General features: G+C 40.3%; 1 protein-coding gene across 1 annotated transcript in view; it reads left to right on the forward strand.

The window, feature by feature from the left end:
* Positions 1-15,053, forward strand: part of SPPL2A (signal peptide peptidase like 2A) — a 57,218-nt gene extending 42,165 nt beyond the window's left edge. The window contains exons 16-17 of the mRNA XM_065411943.1: positions 820-853; positions 14,435-15,053. Of these exons, the coding sequence (XP_065268015.1) occupies positions 820-853; positions 14,435-14,466 (66 nt within the window). The 3' untranslated portion in view covers positions 14,467-15,053. The remainder of the gene's footprint in view (positions 1-819; positions 854-14,434) is intronic.
* The last annotated feature ends 2,211 nt before the right edge of the window (positions 15,054-17,264 follow it).

Genomic DNA, 17,264 nt, shown 5'->3' on the forward strand with positions numbered 1-17,264 from the left:
ACTGTGGGGTTTGTTTTTGTTTGTTTTTAAGGATTAAAACTGCTCTGAACTTGGCCCTATTATTGGGTCAAAGTTTTTGGCACACAAAAAAATTTGATTTACATATTGGAGATTTGGCTGAGATTTAAACATTCTGTGTGATCTTAATGAGACATTTACTCAATTTCTTCTGTACAGTTTTAGGATTTCTTTGCCTTTATTTCACCCAATTTATTTTTTTCCAGAGGATCTTATTCAATGCATCTTCAGATTCAGAGAATCCTGTATATCTCAGATCTTTATTGCATAGTTTAACTTCCTGCAGTATATGCATATTCTGTATTTTGAACTAGCAATGGTTTCTTTACATACCTTTTATTTTAAAAAATATATTGGGGCCAAATCTTCAGTCGCTAATGCTCAGTGCATTACAGGTGTGTTTACAGCCATCTTTCGGCTAACCTTCTCTTGAGGCCTCTGGGGGCTGAAATAGCACTGGAATACATTAGCTGGAGTAGTCCTTACTGGGATGGAGGGGGACCCCGATATACTTGCTGCACACGCTTTATGCCCGTGAGGATTTTCCCACACTGAGAAAATCCTCAACATCCCTTTTATAGCTAGTTTAATGTTCCTTTGTACTGTTTCAACAGGGCAAAGGGACCTTAGAAGATGCCTAGTATCTTGTCATTAATGTATAATGTAAGCTATACTTAGTCATTTGACACAATAGCTCTGGTTTTCTAGATGCTGTTATCACTAAATAATTCTTTTGTTGTTAATTTGTCTTGAAACATTCCTGTTGTATATGACTGTAATAATGGAGTGAATTTCATTTAGGTGTTGGACTCCTCCAGGAAGCCTTTGCTACAAGGTGTGATATAGTCTTCTTTTAGTGCAATTTGTATTAATCTGCTCATTCGTTCTTTTCTTTTGCTTTCTTTTTTCAATTCTTTTTTTTTTTTTTTGCATCTGCTTTCCTTCCATTTTTGGATATAATTCATTTAAAATATAAGGCAGATGAGAACTTCTGATTATATACTTTAAGAAATATGAGAGTCATGAAGATTTCAGCCTTAATGTGGAATTTGAATAATCAGGCAAACTAATAACTGCATTAAAAATGAGTATTACTAAAGACTTTTTGTTTTTGTTTTTCCCCAAAACAAATTGTACACATTTTCTTCAGGAACTTAGCTACCTTTTACTCAGGTAGGGTAATGGCGGCAGCGGCAGCCACTTTGCACTGCATTGCCACAGCAATAAAAACATGTCATGGAACTAACTGGAGGATGCCCTTCTGTTGTCTTTCCCCTAACAACCCCCATCCTTTGTCAAAATTAAAGTGTTCCGTTTTTTGACAAAGGGTGAGAATGTTTTAAGAATTCTAATATATAAAATGTAATCATTGAAGACATATTTACAAGAGTTATTCTGCTCTCTAGGCATCACCTTTTTCCTGAGAATATTGTTAGAACTTAGTCCAAATTCAGGGCACATGCAGGCTGAGAGCAAGTGGAAGCATGTTTCATAAGAGTGGAGCGGCCGTGTGTACCTCACTACTACTCAGTACTCCAGATCTCCATGGATGCCATGAGAGTCACCGGATTGGTGTTTGATTACACTGCTTGCTATCCTCACTGTGTGGTACCCCGCTGCTGTTTCCATCTGGCTCAGGGCCTCATATAATTCTTGTATACAACTGTCTGTGTGTGAATATTATCTCATAGTCATCACTAGGTAACAGCTTCCATGTCCAGCCATATATTGTGCTGCCTTTCTTGATTTTGTCTTAGATCTTCCTGTGACTACCACAGTACCCTGCCCCTTATTTGTACACTTCTTTTCAAAGCTTACAGGGGGATGATGGAGCAGTTGTATTCCACAGCCTGAGATGAGTATCTCTGTGCGCAGTATCTGGAATAACATGCTACTTCACACACATACAGCTCTTGGCTATTAACATTAATGGTAATCACTTTGGCTATAACTCCAAAATGTCATGCTAAAAATGTATGCCTGACTACATAATGTAAATTAATTGCTTTTGCTCTGTTTACTTTTTTTGTTGTATCTTTTTTAAAAGGATTACAGTATGAGCAATATACCTTTTCCAATCAAATTTAATTGGGATTTTTAGAATGCAGATGTAGTGGTCTTGTACTGGAATACTATCCACAGTCTCCACTCATTATTATGCTTTGTAAAAACATCCTAATTCTTATTTGCTAGTAGTCTGAACTAACTCTGAAGGGGGACTGCACACTATTGGGCAAATACGGTGTTTTGAACCCTGATCTATCTTCCTCCCCTCTGAAAAGAGAGACATAAAATTAAATACAGAACTTGCTTAAGCAACATTAATAATCAGATCAAATTTCACAGAAGTAAAGAATCAGCTGAAGGCTACAAATCCAAGATTACGTATATTGTTAAACTGTGTGTGTGTTTGTTTAGTAAATAGGCGGGAGTCTTAAAATGCAAATTAAAATAGGACGGGCAGTCTGGATTTGTAACCTTAAACTCACTTTCTTCACCCTCTTTTCTCCTCCCTCCACTCCACCACAAGAGTACATATTCTTATTTTTTGGACAGTGTTATCAGCATGAATTTTCAACCGCTCCTGTGGAATTCCTCCTTTATGTTACATTGAGAGAGTTTTTGAGGCTCAAATCTTAGAAATGAGCATGACAGTATACATCTCACAATGACGCAACCCTACTTTCAGATTCTGACCTTTTAAGGTGTACTCTGCTGGAAATTGTAATGAATCATTGCACAGAGGAAAAGCTTTCATGACTCACTATAATATATGATTTACTTGGAAAAGTAAATTTACTCATTTTTTAAGTGTACAGCAATTCTGTATAAAGTTGCATAGCTTTTTAAAAAATGAATTGGGCTTTTGGATTGCTTATGTTTCACAGGTGTAGCTAAATGGAAAATGTTCTTTTTTTGGTCTGTTTATCACCAATTATTGATTTAATCCAAATATTTTTCCATAACCTGTTTTACTGCGCTTGTATTAGCAGAGCCTATAAAATTGTTCTTGGTGTTTTTAAAGTTACTTTTTAAAAAGAGTTTTTAAAGTAAAAGTTCTCCCACTGGAGAAAAAAAAATGCAATATTAAAACTATATAATGTCTGAGACACTTAGAAAAACAATGATCTCCTATCTTCAGATTTTTCCCAATCTGTAAACATAAGTCATTGGCTTGTGTAGAGAGCCCTTCCTCACCCATCTGTCTGTTATACTGGATATTGACAAACAAGTATATGAATAACATGACATGTTGCACAATGTATGTGTTTTATTAGTTCTGTAACTTAAATCACACAAGGTCATAATTGCAAGCTAAGGATTTGATTAACTAGCGGTAGTTTATTGTAATATCAGGCTTTAGCATTATGGTGCATATGTCTACATATAAAATGTACATGTGAGATGCAGTGTAAGATTGGATTTTTTTTTTTAAATTGGTATGAGTTTGGGATGACTGACTTGTTCACAGACAAGTTAGCTGGTCATCTGAAACAGGTGTCAGAAAAACCTTTATACCACACCATACTATTAAGTATTCTGTATATGCCACATCAGGCAGAATTATTTTAGAGATTTTATCATACTTTTAGTTGGCACTTTAACTTTGCACCTATTAAAGCCAGGTTGCCTGAGTCACTACACAAACCCCAGAAACAGAAGAAAATTATAACACATTTAAAAAACTACCTAATTGAGTTTTTCCATGTACAAAAAATGTCATTATCTTAAGGTTTGATATCTTAGGACCTCTCAGAGCTAGAAACAAGTGTTGTGACCAGGGTGGATTTGATTTAAATCACTAGTCAGGAAGACTCGATTTAATCATGGATTTCTACATAAAAGTGCATTCTTATTCGTTGTTATAACCTTAATACATATTCTTCACAACTCAGAGATAGATGTAGGTTTCATTTTTAGAAGGTACACACTATACATTTTTAAAGTAATGTATTTTGAAAACCTTTCAGTTTAGTTTTATGGCTATATCAGAAAATGAATGATTGTTTGGTTATTTCCTTTACCAAAGGTAATTGAAGCAGATATTTATGAAGTCATTAGGAGGTGAACGATCTTCAATTCAACAGGTTGATCATTAATATTTGGAGGATTTTCTTGCCATGTTGTATTAGGAGGAGAACATCACCACACAGACATTTAAATTGTTTTATTTAACTAAAACAACAACATTATGTATTCTGTCTTTTTTCTTCAACAGCAAACATACGCTTGTTTTGTTAAAATATCATATGAATTTTTGAATTTAGTTAAACGTTCAATTTTTTTAAAATCACGTTTGTTTTTGTTAACATTGTTAACTAAAATAGTTAAATGAAATATTAAAAAAAAAAAAAAAAACCCCACCAAAAATTAAATTGACTGTGTCAGCCAGGTCAGCATGAGAAACTTAAAATATTGTCTTCTGCAGCTAACTCAGTCACCTTGACCTTCATTTTCCTGTTTGTTCATAATCTGGAAAAGAAAAACCAGCTTTCCTGCTTTTTCAGGTCCCAAGCAATTTCTCAATTTGGAATGAATTAGTCTAAAGGAAGAAAATATTCTTTCTTCACCGGCAGAAGCTACTGCTGTTAAAAGTGAACTTATCACTTCAACAGTCTCTGAATCCAAGTGCTTAAGTGACTTCCACCAGTTCACTGGTGTGACTTTCTTTAAAACATCATCAGCAAACATATTTCTTGAATGGTTCACCCTTAGCTCTGAAGTTTATTATAGTTGGCATTATGGAGGGATGATTGCTGGATGTCCATGTCATAGCCAACTCCTCTTCTTCAGCAGTTAAGGTTTGTCCCTGGTACCGAGTATTGAGAATATTTGCAAGAAAATGAACTGGAGATAGTGCTTGTCCCATTTATTTTTTTAATGCTTGTAATTTAACTCTGTCATTGCATATTTCTCTTTTTAAGATCTCACTCAGTTCCTTCCAAATTTCAACAGGATCAGCAATAAAACAGCTGTTTTCCTGCATTTCTTTTCAAGGCTACAGAAATATGCTTCAGGGTACTCAGCATGTGTTCAACGTTTCTCTTAAGCCCAATGTTGAGAACTTTGGCTGTGACAGTGCCATCTATTTTTTCACGATTTTGTTCGCAAACTGTCATCAGATTAGGCCAGTTCTTGATATAGTGCTCAAAACGGTCCACTACTGAGTTCCATCGCACGTCTTGTGGGAGAGTTAGCTTGGTTCCTCCCACCTTTTTCAGAGCAGCTGCTGCAAAGTGGTTGTTAAGGAAGTATTTTGCAATTTCAACAACATTAGCCTTTATTTCTGGAACACTGAAGTCTTTGGCTAGGAGGTGCATCAAATGAGCACTGCAACTGTATATTATTAGCTTGGGACTCGCTTCTAAAATAATTTTGTTCTCTGATACATTTGCAGCATTGTCTGTGACCATGCTGCGTACTAGACATTTGATTTACCCCCCCCCCCCCCCCACAGTTTGTTATAACTTTTACTGCTACTTCTTGCAAGTATTCTGCTGTTCATTTCCTGATGTATCAATTGTTTCTGTAAGGAAGACATTCCCTTCTTCTGTTGTCACACAAGCACATACAACAGGATCATTGTGGACATTGCTCCACCCATCAAGACTCAGGTTAACAATTTCACCCTCTGGACCTTTTGCACAGTACTCAATTTCTCTTTCGTACACTTTATCCAGCAGTTTGTCTGTGACATCTGCTCTGTTGGGTGGACTGTATCCTGGTCTTAATGACTGAACTATGTTAATGAAGTGTGGGTTCTCAATCATACAGAAAGGAGAGTTTGTTGCATAAACAAACTGGGCAATTTTTTCATCAATTGCCTCTTTTTGTAATCTGCTGGTTCTTACCACAAACTTAGCTGTGGTTGTTTCTGGATGATGGAGATTTTTTTTTTCTTTTTGTTACAGGTGATATACTGTGGCTATGTGACGTACATGATGTGACTGAAACACTATCATTGGCAGATAACTCTGAAACTATAGAAAACGATGGTGATCTTGAAAGTGGATAGTTTTCAGAATCTTGTATGTTGAGGGTGGATTCTCCTAAACAAAATAAGTCAATGCAGTTATTTAATTATTATTACCATACTGCTCATTTAGTATTACTCATTGCATTCACTGAAATTGTAAAACGAAGATCTGCCTATTTCAGCTATTTACTTTTTATCACAACTGCATCTAAAATGATAGTACCATAGAGTAACAACTATATTTTTTGCTCAAACATGAGAATTCAAGAATAGTCCAGAAGGAAGACAGGCAGTCCTTAAGAAAGAAGTATGAAATAAAAAAGTTTACTAACCTGAAGATCATGCATGTTCAGATATGTTCCTTTCATCATCTTCAATGCAGCTTCCTCCTGAGAAGGAACACTTCTCATTATGTTGTTTCATTCGGGCAAAAAGGCCTTGCATTTCTTTGTTGCACTGTTTGCATTTTGCACGCATGCCTGTCTTACCCACAGCTAGAAGCACTTCATTAAAATATTCCCAAACTGGGTCTTTTTAAGGCCTGCTGCCATTATAGGTTTTCCCTTCTAGTGAGAGAATGGTATGGTAGATCTCAAATCAATGAAGGCTACACTCGGAAAGACCTCAAGACTTCTGGAATATGCTGCTCAAACAATTTCACTTTTGTTTCTACTGCCTGTCCCTCCCTTCTCACATTTATCTCCAGACTTCTTCTCCTTGTCCAGTTCTATTCTGTCCCCAACAATCTTCTATTCATTGAACTTTTTGAAACTTTGCACTTTTAGAGAGAGGTAAGGGATTGACTCTGTGTACACAAATTTGCAGAGGAACAATAGGGTTGAGGTCTATTATTTCTCACCTTTATTTATTTATTTATTTATTTATTTATTTATTTATAAACATTTTTGCTGTTAACAAGCATGTTATCTCTGGAGACACAAATCCACAGTTTGAGAACTGCAAAACTAAGCATCTCTGATAGTATCTTCTAGACTGAGCACTGAGTCCCATTGGGTAGATAGAAAGATTAACCTAAATAATCTATACAGAAGCCCCTGGAACCCCATAAGATTGGGTCCCTAATCCATGAACTATTGGAACTTATTTACAAAACTTTTCTTAAACAATACATGAATATATTGTCTCATGCTATAGAATTAGAATTTGTAATCCCTATTCCATGATGATATCTTTGAGTTTTAATTAAGATAGGTTTTTTCCTCAAAAAGAATTTTATCAAAAAAATGTTTTTGTGGTTTTTTTTTATTTTAAATCATTTATTTTTATCCACCGTGGTTGTGACCCTGGTCCTTATGAGTCACTGTAAATGGGAAAGTCTCCGCTTTTCAGTGCTGGACTCAGCACTTGCCTCTGGCTTGAGAGGATCCTGAGATATTGGACTGTAAAGCTGTCACACTTGCATATGGAAAAGCTATATTAGGTAGCTTATGTTTCTCAAATATATTGATCATTTGTCCAGGGCCGGCTCCAGGCACCAACGAAGGAAGCAGGTGCCTGGGGCGGCCAATAGAAAGGGGCAGCAGTCCGTCCATTATTGGGGCGGCATGTCCGGGTCTGCGGCGGCAATTCAGTGGCAGGCCCTTCACTCCCTCTTTTCCTCTTTGGCGGCACTTCGGCGGCAGCTCAATCGGGTTTTTCTTTTTTTCTTCGCCGCTTGGGGCGGCAAAAAAGCTGGAGCCGGCCCTGCATTTGTCTCTTCCTCCAGTGTCTTCTCATTAGGGGACCCATGGTAACTTCAACACCTTATTTACAGATTGGAGGGATTTGAAAAAGAACTTCAATAACCATTGTTTAGCTAACCAAAACATTTCAAAAATAATTTCTATAAAACATAACTTACAAAATATATGGTCATGAGTACTGCAGCCATCCTGAAAACATAAGGCAAAACATATTTATACCACATCATATGTATAGTATATAAGAAATAATACAAGATCCTGAAATGGAATTTATAGAACATTTATTCTGAAGAAATTAATTGCCTGCTATCTTAAGCAATCTGCAGTACTCCCATTCATTCTGTATCCTTCATTTGGATCTTGGCAAATGTGAGGGTGTGTGTGTGTGTATATATAGTAGCTGCGTCACTATTGTTAATATGTGTCTAATCCCAAACCTACTGATGTCATTGGAAAGGCTCACATTGACTTCAGTGGATTTTGAATTGGTCCCATAATTAATACTGGCCTGTTTAGCAGGATTTTTTTAAACAGTTAATAACAAGTTCTTTTCCAACTCAGTGTTGCATGTATGATCTTGGACTAACGGGGATAGAGGAGGATATGCACCATTGGCAGAGTGATGTGGTAGTGCTTCCGATGAGAGACTTGTAACTTTTTTTTTTTTCACCATTCTGAACATAGATTCCAATGCTTGATTTGTGTAGACACACCTGGGAGGGGTTTTGTTTTGGCTGATTTGTCAGAACATAGAAAATCCAATCTGTAGAATCACAGAAAGCTCTTAATGTGTCTTTTCAGGTCAGATTGCAAAGATGAAATCCTGGCTCTGTTGAAGTTGGTGAGAAATTTTCCACTGATTTCAGTGAGTCAGGATTTCACCCTGAGTGTATGTATATGCATGTTACAGGTACAACTAAAAATGGAATTATACCTTTGATAAATAATAAGCAAGGAATAACAATGGTAATTGGCAACAAAAAATCCAGCTTTGTTTTTAACGTCCCAATTTGAAAATTACTTTCCATCACAAAACAGAAATCTATGGATTTTAAATTAAATCAGTTAATTTTCTCCCCCCAGTACCTAAATACATAGGTTATCTTAATCAGTTACTCTAGGCTTGACAAATATGAACCGTAGTTATGTTTATGTAATTGTTTTCTGTAGGTAAGAGATTTGTTTATTGTAAAGCTGAAGAATTGTACAAAGGATTCAAAAACAGGCAGGGGTTGGCTATGGAGGACAAGTAGTATGTAACTGGTATAGTTAGAATGGTAGAACAATGTAAGAACATAAGAAAGGGTATACTAGGTCAGACCAATGGTCCATCTAGCACAGTATCCTGTCTTCCGATAGAGGTCAGTGGCAGGTGCTTCAAAGGGAATGAACAGAACGGGCAGTCATCAAGTGATCCACCCTGCCGTCCATTCCCAGCTTCTGGCAAACACTAGGGACACTCAGATTATGGTTTTCATCCCTGCCCATCCTGGCTAATAGCCATTAATGGACCTATCCTCCAGGAACTTACCTAGTTCTTTTTTGAACCCTGTTATAGTTTTGGCCTTCACAACATCCCCGGGCAAAGAGTTCCACAGGTTGACTGTGTGTTGTGTGAAGAAATACTTCCTTTTGTTTGTTTTAAACCTGCTGCCTATTAATTTCATTGGGTGACCCCTAGTTCTTGTGTTATGTGAAGGAGTAAATAACATTTCCTTATTCACTTTCTCCACACCAATCACAATTGTATAAACCTATATCATATCCCCCCTTAGTTATCTCTTTTCCAAGCAGAAAAGTCCCGTTCTTTTTAATCTCTCCTCATAGGGAAGCTGTTCCATACCCCTAATAATTTTAGTTGCCCTTCTCTGTACCTTTTTCAATTCCAATATATATATATTTTTGAGATGGGGTGACCAGATCTGCAGGCAGTATTCAAGATGTTGGTGTACCCTGGATTTATAGAGGCATTATGATATTTTCTGTCTTATCTGTCCCTTTCCTAATGGTTCCAAATATTCTGTTAGCTTTTTTGACTGCCACTGCACAGTGAGTGGATGTTTTCAGACAACTATTCACAATGACTCCAAGATCTCTCTAAGTGGTAACAGCTAATTTAGGCCTTGGCTACACTTGCAGATGTACAGCGCTGTGAGTTAAACCTGACTTCGTACAGCTGAGTAGGGAAAGCGCTGCAGTCTGTCCACACTGACAGCTGCCAGCGCACTGTCGTGGCCACATTTGCAGCATTTGCTGCGCCATTGGGAGCGGTGCATTATGGCCAGCTATCCCACAGAGCACCTCTTCCCATTCTGGCGCCGTGGGTTGTGGGAAGGGGGCGTGGGTGCGGGGCATTCTGAGTCCTGTCCCAATGCCCCATGATGCATCGCTTCGCATCCCAGAGATCCCTTTGTTTCCATCCACCTTTGGCGCCATCTTTCAACGGTTTCTGTGCAGCGCGATCCGTTGTCTGCGGGAAATGGAGCCCAAACTGCTGAGGCGTATGCTGACTTATCTCGCCAGCACGTCACGTTTGGCTGTCGAACTATTCCTTAAGATCCAAAGTGAGAGTGAGGAGTCCGACGATGCTATCGAGCCGCGTAACGCGTACGACACGAAATTGCTTGTGGCATTCACGGACATGCTCAGCACCGTGGAACACCGCTTTTGGGCTCGGGAAACAAGCACCGAGTGGTGGGATCACATCGTCATGGAAGTCTGGGATGACGAGCAGTGGCTGCAGAACTTTCGAATGAGAAAAGCCACTTTCATGGGACTGTGTGAGAAGCTCGCCCCCACCCTGCGGCGCAAGGACACAAGATTGAGAGCTGCCCTGCCAGTGGAGAAGCGGGTGGCTATTGCAATCTGGAAGCTGGCAACTCCAGACGGCTACCGGTCGGTCGCAAACCAGTTTGGAGTGGGAAAGTCGACCGTTGGAATCGTGTTGATGCAAGTTTGCAAGGCCATTAATCGCATCCTACTCAGAAGAACCGGGACTCTGGGTAACGTGCAGGAAATAGTGGATGGCTTTGCACAAATGGGGTTCCCTAACGGTGGAGGGGCGATAGATGGGACGCACATTCCTATTCTGGCACCACCCCACCTAGGATCCGAGTACGTTAATCGGAAGGGGTATTTCTCTATGGTTCTCCAGGCGCTTGTGGATCACCGTGGGCATTTCATTGACATTAACACAGGCTGGCCCGGAAAGGTGCATGACGCACGCATCTTTCAGAACACTTGGCTGTTCAGGAAGATGCAGGCCGGGACTTTTTTCCCGGAGCGGAAGATCACGGTAGGGGAAGTCGAAATGCCCATTGTGATCCTTGGAGATCCCGCTTACCCGTTAATGCCATGGCTCATGAAACCCTACACAGGGAGCCTTGACAGCAGCAAGGAACGGTTCAACTACAGGCTGAGCCGGTGCCGAATGACTGTGGAGTGTGCCTTTGGCCGTTTGGTGATCTCTGTATGGGAAGCTGGACTTGGCCGAAAACAGCATCCCCACGGTTATATCCGCGTGCTGTGCCTTCCATAATATTTGTGAAGGGAAGGGTGAAAGCTTCACTCAGGCATGGACCTCCGAGGTTGAACACCTGGAGGCTGAATTTGCACAGCCAGAGAGCAGGGCTATTACAGGGGCCCAGCACGGGGCTGCAAGGATTAGGGATGCCTTGAGGGAGCAATTTGAGGCTGAAAACCAGCAGTGATATCTGGTGCCCTACACGGGAGTGAAGTGCAGTAGTTCCAATCTTTAGGAATCAGTGTTTGCTAAGCAGACAAGCAGACTTGCAGTGCCTGTTTATTTCCTGGGCTAAGGAGTCTTTTTTACTTTATGCAATAATAAAGAATGTTTTCAAAGCCAAAAAATCCATTTATTGAAAAGAAACAAGGGGGTGGAGTGGGTACAATCACAGATTTGCGTATGTCCTGTCTGGTGTGCTGTGCAGTGAGTGCTGCATTTCAGGATAGCTATACTGCATGGTGATGGGGGTTGAGTGCAGAGGGTAAGGGTCATGGTTTTCAGGGCTGGGTGGTGAAGATACTGGTGTTGGAGGCAGCGGGTGGCGTGAAGAACACGGAAGTTGGGGAAAGTGGGTTGGAGGTGACAGTGGGGCACAACGGAAAGAGTTTTGGGACAAGGGCTGTGGGGGGGGGGAGGGGAGTGGCGTTTGTGCTTGCGTTACTGCTCCTTCTGCATGGCTATGAGCTCTTGGATAGCGTCTGCTTGGCGCTCCAGGATGCTTATGAGCCGATCCGTGCTTTGCCGCCGGTGCGCTGCGTTTTCCTGGCGGATCCTGCTTTCTCTCTCCCTCTAGTTCTGTGCTTTCTCATTCTCTTTAATGGATTGCCACATCACTTCTTGCAGCATGTCTTCTTTGCTTTTTCGCGGTCTCTTCCTGAGTCTTTGCGGTCTCTGAGCAGGCGATAAGAGGGACGGCTGAGGTCTCAAGGTTGATGCAGCTGTATAGGCAAAATGCAACATTTAACAGAGGCAGCATTGTTTATACCAGACAGAGTAATGATTCCGCCCGCACTTAAGGAGTAGAAAACACACAGGGTCTACACAATAGCATAATTTTCCCGTCCGAAACAGAGCACACATATCCCACGGGAGCCTCAAAATGGTGAGTAAGGGGGACTGATTGTTTCAGGGCTGCACTGTCCTCTGGGTTTCTGTGCCTTGAGGAGAGCCAACAGCTTCAGGGGGCACCTACACTGAACACTGTCCCAACATTTTCCACAGGAGTTCGTCCTGGACGATATCTCGCTGCTGAGGGTGACCTGGGAAGCAAGGGAGGGTCTTCTACTGCAATGTGGCTTCCGCCCTGGTCCATATGCAGCTTGCCTGTGTGCAGCAATGGTCCCCCCGCCCCTCGCGGCACAGTGGCGCTGACACATTAGCCTGGCTGGGACAAGGACCACGGTGGCTCTCCCGATAAACCCGCGCAAGCGCATTGCACACGTTCTGGATGAGACATTCGAGGAGATTACCGAGGCCGATTACCGCGATGTGATAAACCACATCAATGCACTATTCCGCATCTAGGCATGCATGCCTAACCCTCCTCTCCCAAAGAGCCCGCACCGAAAAAATTCCTTCCCGGAAAAAAAACGCTTACCGGGAACCTGCTCTTCTGTTTGTCCTCCACCAAGTACTGGCCGCTGCGACTGGCTACCTTCCTCCTGGCTCGAGAAGAGCTCCTGGCTGCATGGCTCCAGGGATTCCAGGTGTCTCCATCCGGCCCACCACCCTCACTCCAGTTTTCCTCCTCCTCCTCTCCCCCCCCCCCCCCCCACCGGCTCTGAAGTGTCCATGGTGGTGCTCGGAGTGGAGGTGGGGTTAACCCCAAGTATCGCATCCAGCTCTTTGTAGAATCGGCAGGTCGCGGGGGGAGCACCCGAGCGGGCTTTGCGGTAGGCACTCCACAGCTCCTTCACTTTAATCCTGCACTGCAGGGCGTCCCGGTCATGGCCCCTTTCCATCATGTCTTTTGATACCTTCCCGAAGGTATCGTAATTCCTACGGCTGGAGCGCAGCTGGGACTGTACAGCTTCCTCCCCCCAAACACTGATGAGGTCCAGCAACTCGCCATTGCTCCATGCTGGACGCGTGGAGGCATGGTCATCTGGAAAGATTCGCTGATAGCACTCCACGCCACGCCGGGCTGAGCAAACAGGAAGGGGATTTTTAAAATTCCCGGGGAATGTAAAGGGTGGGTCACATGGTTGGTTACCTGAGGCCAGGGCTGATGACCAGAGTTCTAGAACAGGCCTTGTGGGATACTGCCGAATACTTCTGGAGGCCAGTCACAGCGCATTGGGCGGCCACACTGGCGCCGCAGCGCAATACACGCTATTCCTCTCGGGGAGGTGGAGTACATGCAGCGCTGCAACCACGGAGATAGAGCGCTGCAAATGCCTTGCCAGTGTGGACGGGGAGTGAGTTAAAGCACTGGGGGCGGCTTTACAGCACTGCAACTCGCAAGTGTAGCCAAGGCCTTAGACCCCATCATTTTGTATGTATATTTCAGATTGTTTTCCAGTGTGCATTACTTTGCATTTATCAACACTGAATTTCATCTGCTATTTTGTTGCCCAGTCACCCAGTTTTGTGAGATCCCTTTGTAACTCTTTGCAGTCTACTTTGGCCTTAACTATCTTGAGTAATTTTGTATCGTCTGGAGCCTTTTTAAAAAATTGGCGTCACATTAGCTATCCTCCCACTCGTATGGTACAAAAGCTGATTTAAATGATAGGTTATATATGATAGTTGTAAATTGTATTTATTTGCAGTGAAGCCAGAGTCTAACTTTCTCTTCAGAAAGGATTTTGCGAAGTTTAAATATTAAATAAGACACTTGAATTCTATTTCCAGTTCTTCCAGTGACACTGTGACCTTGAACAAATTGCTTCACCTCGCTGGTCTGCTTATGCAACTGTTAATTTTTTTAAATGGATGTTTCCCTACCTCATAGGGGTGTTCTGAGGCTTTTAATTAATTTCTTAGAGTGCTTTGAGATCCTTAGATGAAAAGCATTGTCATAGTGCAAAGTGTTAATTAATTAAAATAAGCTTGGATATTTCCTTTTCAGTCTTGTGTAGAGAATTTCCTCACTATATGCTGCTTAACTCCACTCTAATCCTTACTTAATTAAATTTCTCTTAACTAGATGAAAAGTTTGGACCAATGAGAAGTTAGTATTTTAAAAAGAATAATCTTGTTTCTGCCTAGATGATGGAACATCTAGATTATACAGCGAATGAAGAAAGCACTACGACCGCCAATGAACAGTCTGGAGAACAATAATGCCGAAGATTGTGATCTAAAATAGTGGTGTTCAGATTTTATACAAATAAACTTTAGAAAATTGACTGATTTAACATTTACACTAGAGTATTTCATGTTCCAAATGAAAATTGTCTTTTTTTACACTTGCACATATTTTTATGGAAAGGGTACTATTAATTACATTATATCGAAGTGATTAAAATAGATTTGCTTTTTTAACAGACAATATATTTAGTAAAACTGTGCCTTATATCACTTTAAATAAGAATATTGTCTATGCAATTTTCTAAATGTGTTATATACAATATATTTTTATACAAGTATATCTTGCCCCCATCTCCATCGGGTATAAAGTGACTTTCTGACTGATATTCGTTTAAAATTGGTTGGCTTGCACTACTAGGAATTAGAAGTTCCCTTCACAGGACTTCTCTCAAACTTTTGAATGCAGAGATTGTGTTCATTAGATTATAAAATAGTAGTGCAACTGTCTGACTGATTTTAGGTCTGTATATTAAACTATATGGCATAAGCCATAAAGGTGGATATGGTGCAACTCGCTTTCATTTTCTGCCCCACATTGGCCCGTCTGTCAGTCAGCAGTGAAAACAGAACTACAATGTATAATATAAACTAAACTTAATGCTTTGGTTTCTTTACCCAATTGCCTAGAACTCTAAATACAGCCCCATAGTAGTTAACCATGCAAACTTCCAGCTTCTTTTTTCCTAGAATTTCTTTAATTAGAAAAAAAAATCTCTGGAATTCTTGACTGCTTTGGATTTCTGGCCTGGCAACTTGCCCTAGAACCCCAGGCCTTGATCCTGCATCTGTGGACTTCAGTGGGTGTAGGATCAGGCTCCTATAGAGGGAGAAGAATCCTCTAGATTTGTACCCACCCAATCCTGAAGTTTGGAGAGGAAGTTTTAAGAGTTATTTGTCGTTGATACTATACAAAATAAGTAAAAGTAGCTGTAATCCTTCCTAGGTTAGTTAAGGCCAAAGCATGTGTTTAATTTGTCACTTAATCTTCATTTCTGTCTTGTTTTATTGAAGTGTTCTAAAAAAAATTAAAAAGGAAAGTGAGCTAAATCATTAGTTCACATTTAGGAGAGTTTGATTTTGTTAACACTTGATTTTCTTTTGGAAACTGCAAATGGAGGAGATACCGAGGGATTAGGCCCATAATACGCTACAGCAGTTATGCTAACACTTTTTGACCAAAGAGGCTTGCAGAAGCCTACAACTGCAAATCACTGAAGTTCACCCACTGCTAATTTCAGGTAGCCATTTAAATACGAATCTTCTTCCTTTTCTGTAAGTGAATTAAGTTCTTATAGTAAGTGCCAGAGTGAGATCCCTGGAAACTGCAATTCAACAGCAGACACAACATGAGCAACGGCAATGCCGGCTTCCCTGTAACATCTCACTTAAGTGATTCAACCATCTCACTTAGTCTCCACAGCTCAGTCAATTATTGACCTTTCTGTAGAGACTGACAACAAGGATGCCAGCTGACGGTGATTTAGCCACTTTATTTGGTTGTAACTGCACTGAAACTACCATGGCCACAAAACTGCTTTCAGATGGTGATCGTGGTCACTTCCTACTATCCTGAGCTAAACATACCCAGGCTATATCAAGGTGAAATGCTGTCATATCCCATTATCGATTCTCTGAGCTATCCAATACCTCTTCAGTAGACTCTAGTTATTACAGTCAATTTCAGGCATTGGAAATACCTCAATGCTTAATAGCATTACAGTAAATGTTGAGGTAATCTGAAATCAGATTACAAAATTCTGTACAGAAAAATAGGGTAAGAAGTATTTTTTCTTTAAATTACTTTCTATTTCTAGTGCAAACTGCTAAATTGCTGTAATGAAATTTTAGCTTTGACATGCCCAATTTCAGTCAGAACGGAGTGGTAATGAGGGAGAAGTACCTGAAAATTTCATAAGAAACGGAGAGATCAAAACTTGGCGTTTTGCTGTACTTTCAAACTTTAAAGGCTTCATAAACCCATGTAAAATTACCCTGTTTTTTTTCCCTCTGGAGGAATCTCTATCTGATTTTATGTTGTTAAACTTCCAAACTATTTGATAACCAATCTAGTGTAAATTAAGGAGCTGTTTGGCAGCTTGTTTAACAATGTGTTCAGCAGCTTGCTGTGAGAGGTCTGTATGGCTCAAGGCCTAATTACTGTTCTGTGAGGTTTCGCACACATGGGATGTAAACTAACAATTTTTTTCTTTGAATGCTTGTGCTTGATTTAGGGAAAAAATCAATAAGATTATAGTTCGATGAACGTAAGTAGTTAGTGTCAACTACTGAAACGTATTGTATGAATAGTTCAAGAGAACGTGTATTTTCAATTTGTTTTAAGAAGTTTTGGTTGTTTAATACTTGGGCTTTTTTTTTTTTTAACACTAAGAGCCTTACTAGCATTACTTAATATAAAATTGTGCTTTAACTTTTTTCATTGTATGAATACTGACAACAGCCCTCTCCCGTGCAATTTTAAATGATCACATTAAGAATGTTTTTAATAAATTGTCTTTTTAAAAGTAATTTGAGTAATTGCTTTGTTCCTTGTGTCTTTTTAAAAGAAAACTAGTACTATTGACAATATTAATAGTGATACATGGTAACATTTTCAAAAGTGCACAAGGGACTTATGAACCTAACTCCTCGCCTAAGTCTCATGGGTCTACACTACAGAACTATATCTACGTAAAACTGATCAGTCAAGGGTGTGAAAAATCCACCCCCC

The sequence above is a fragment of the Emys orbicularis genome, chromosome 10 (genome assembly GCF_028017835.1).
Source record: "Emys orbicularis isolate rEmyOrb1 chromosome 10, rEmyOrb1.hap1, whole genome shotgun sequence".
NCBI lineage: Eukaryota > Metazoa > Chordata > Testudines > Emydidae > Emys > Emys orbicularis.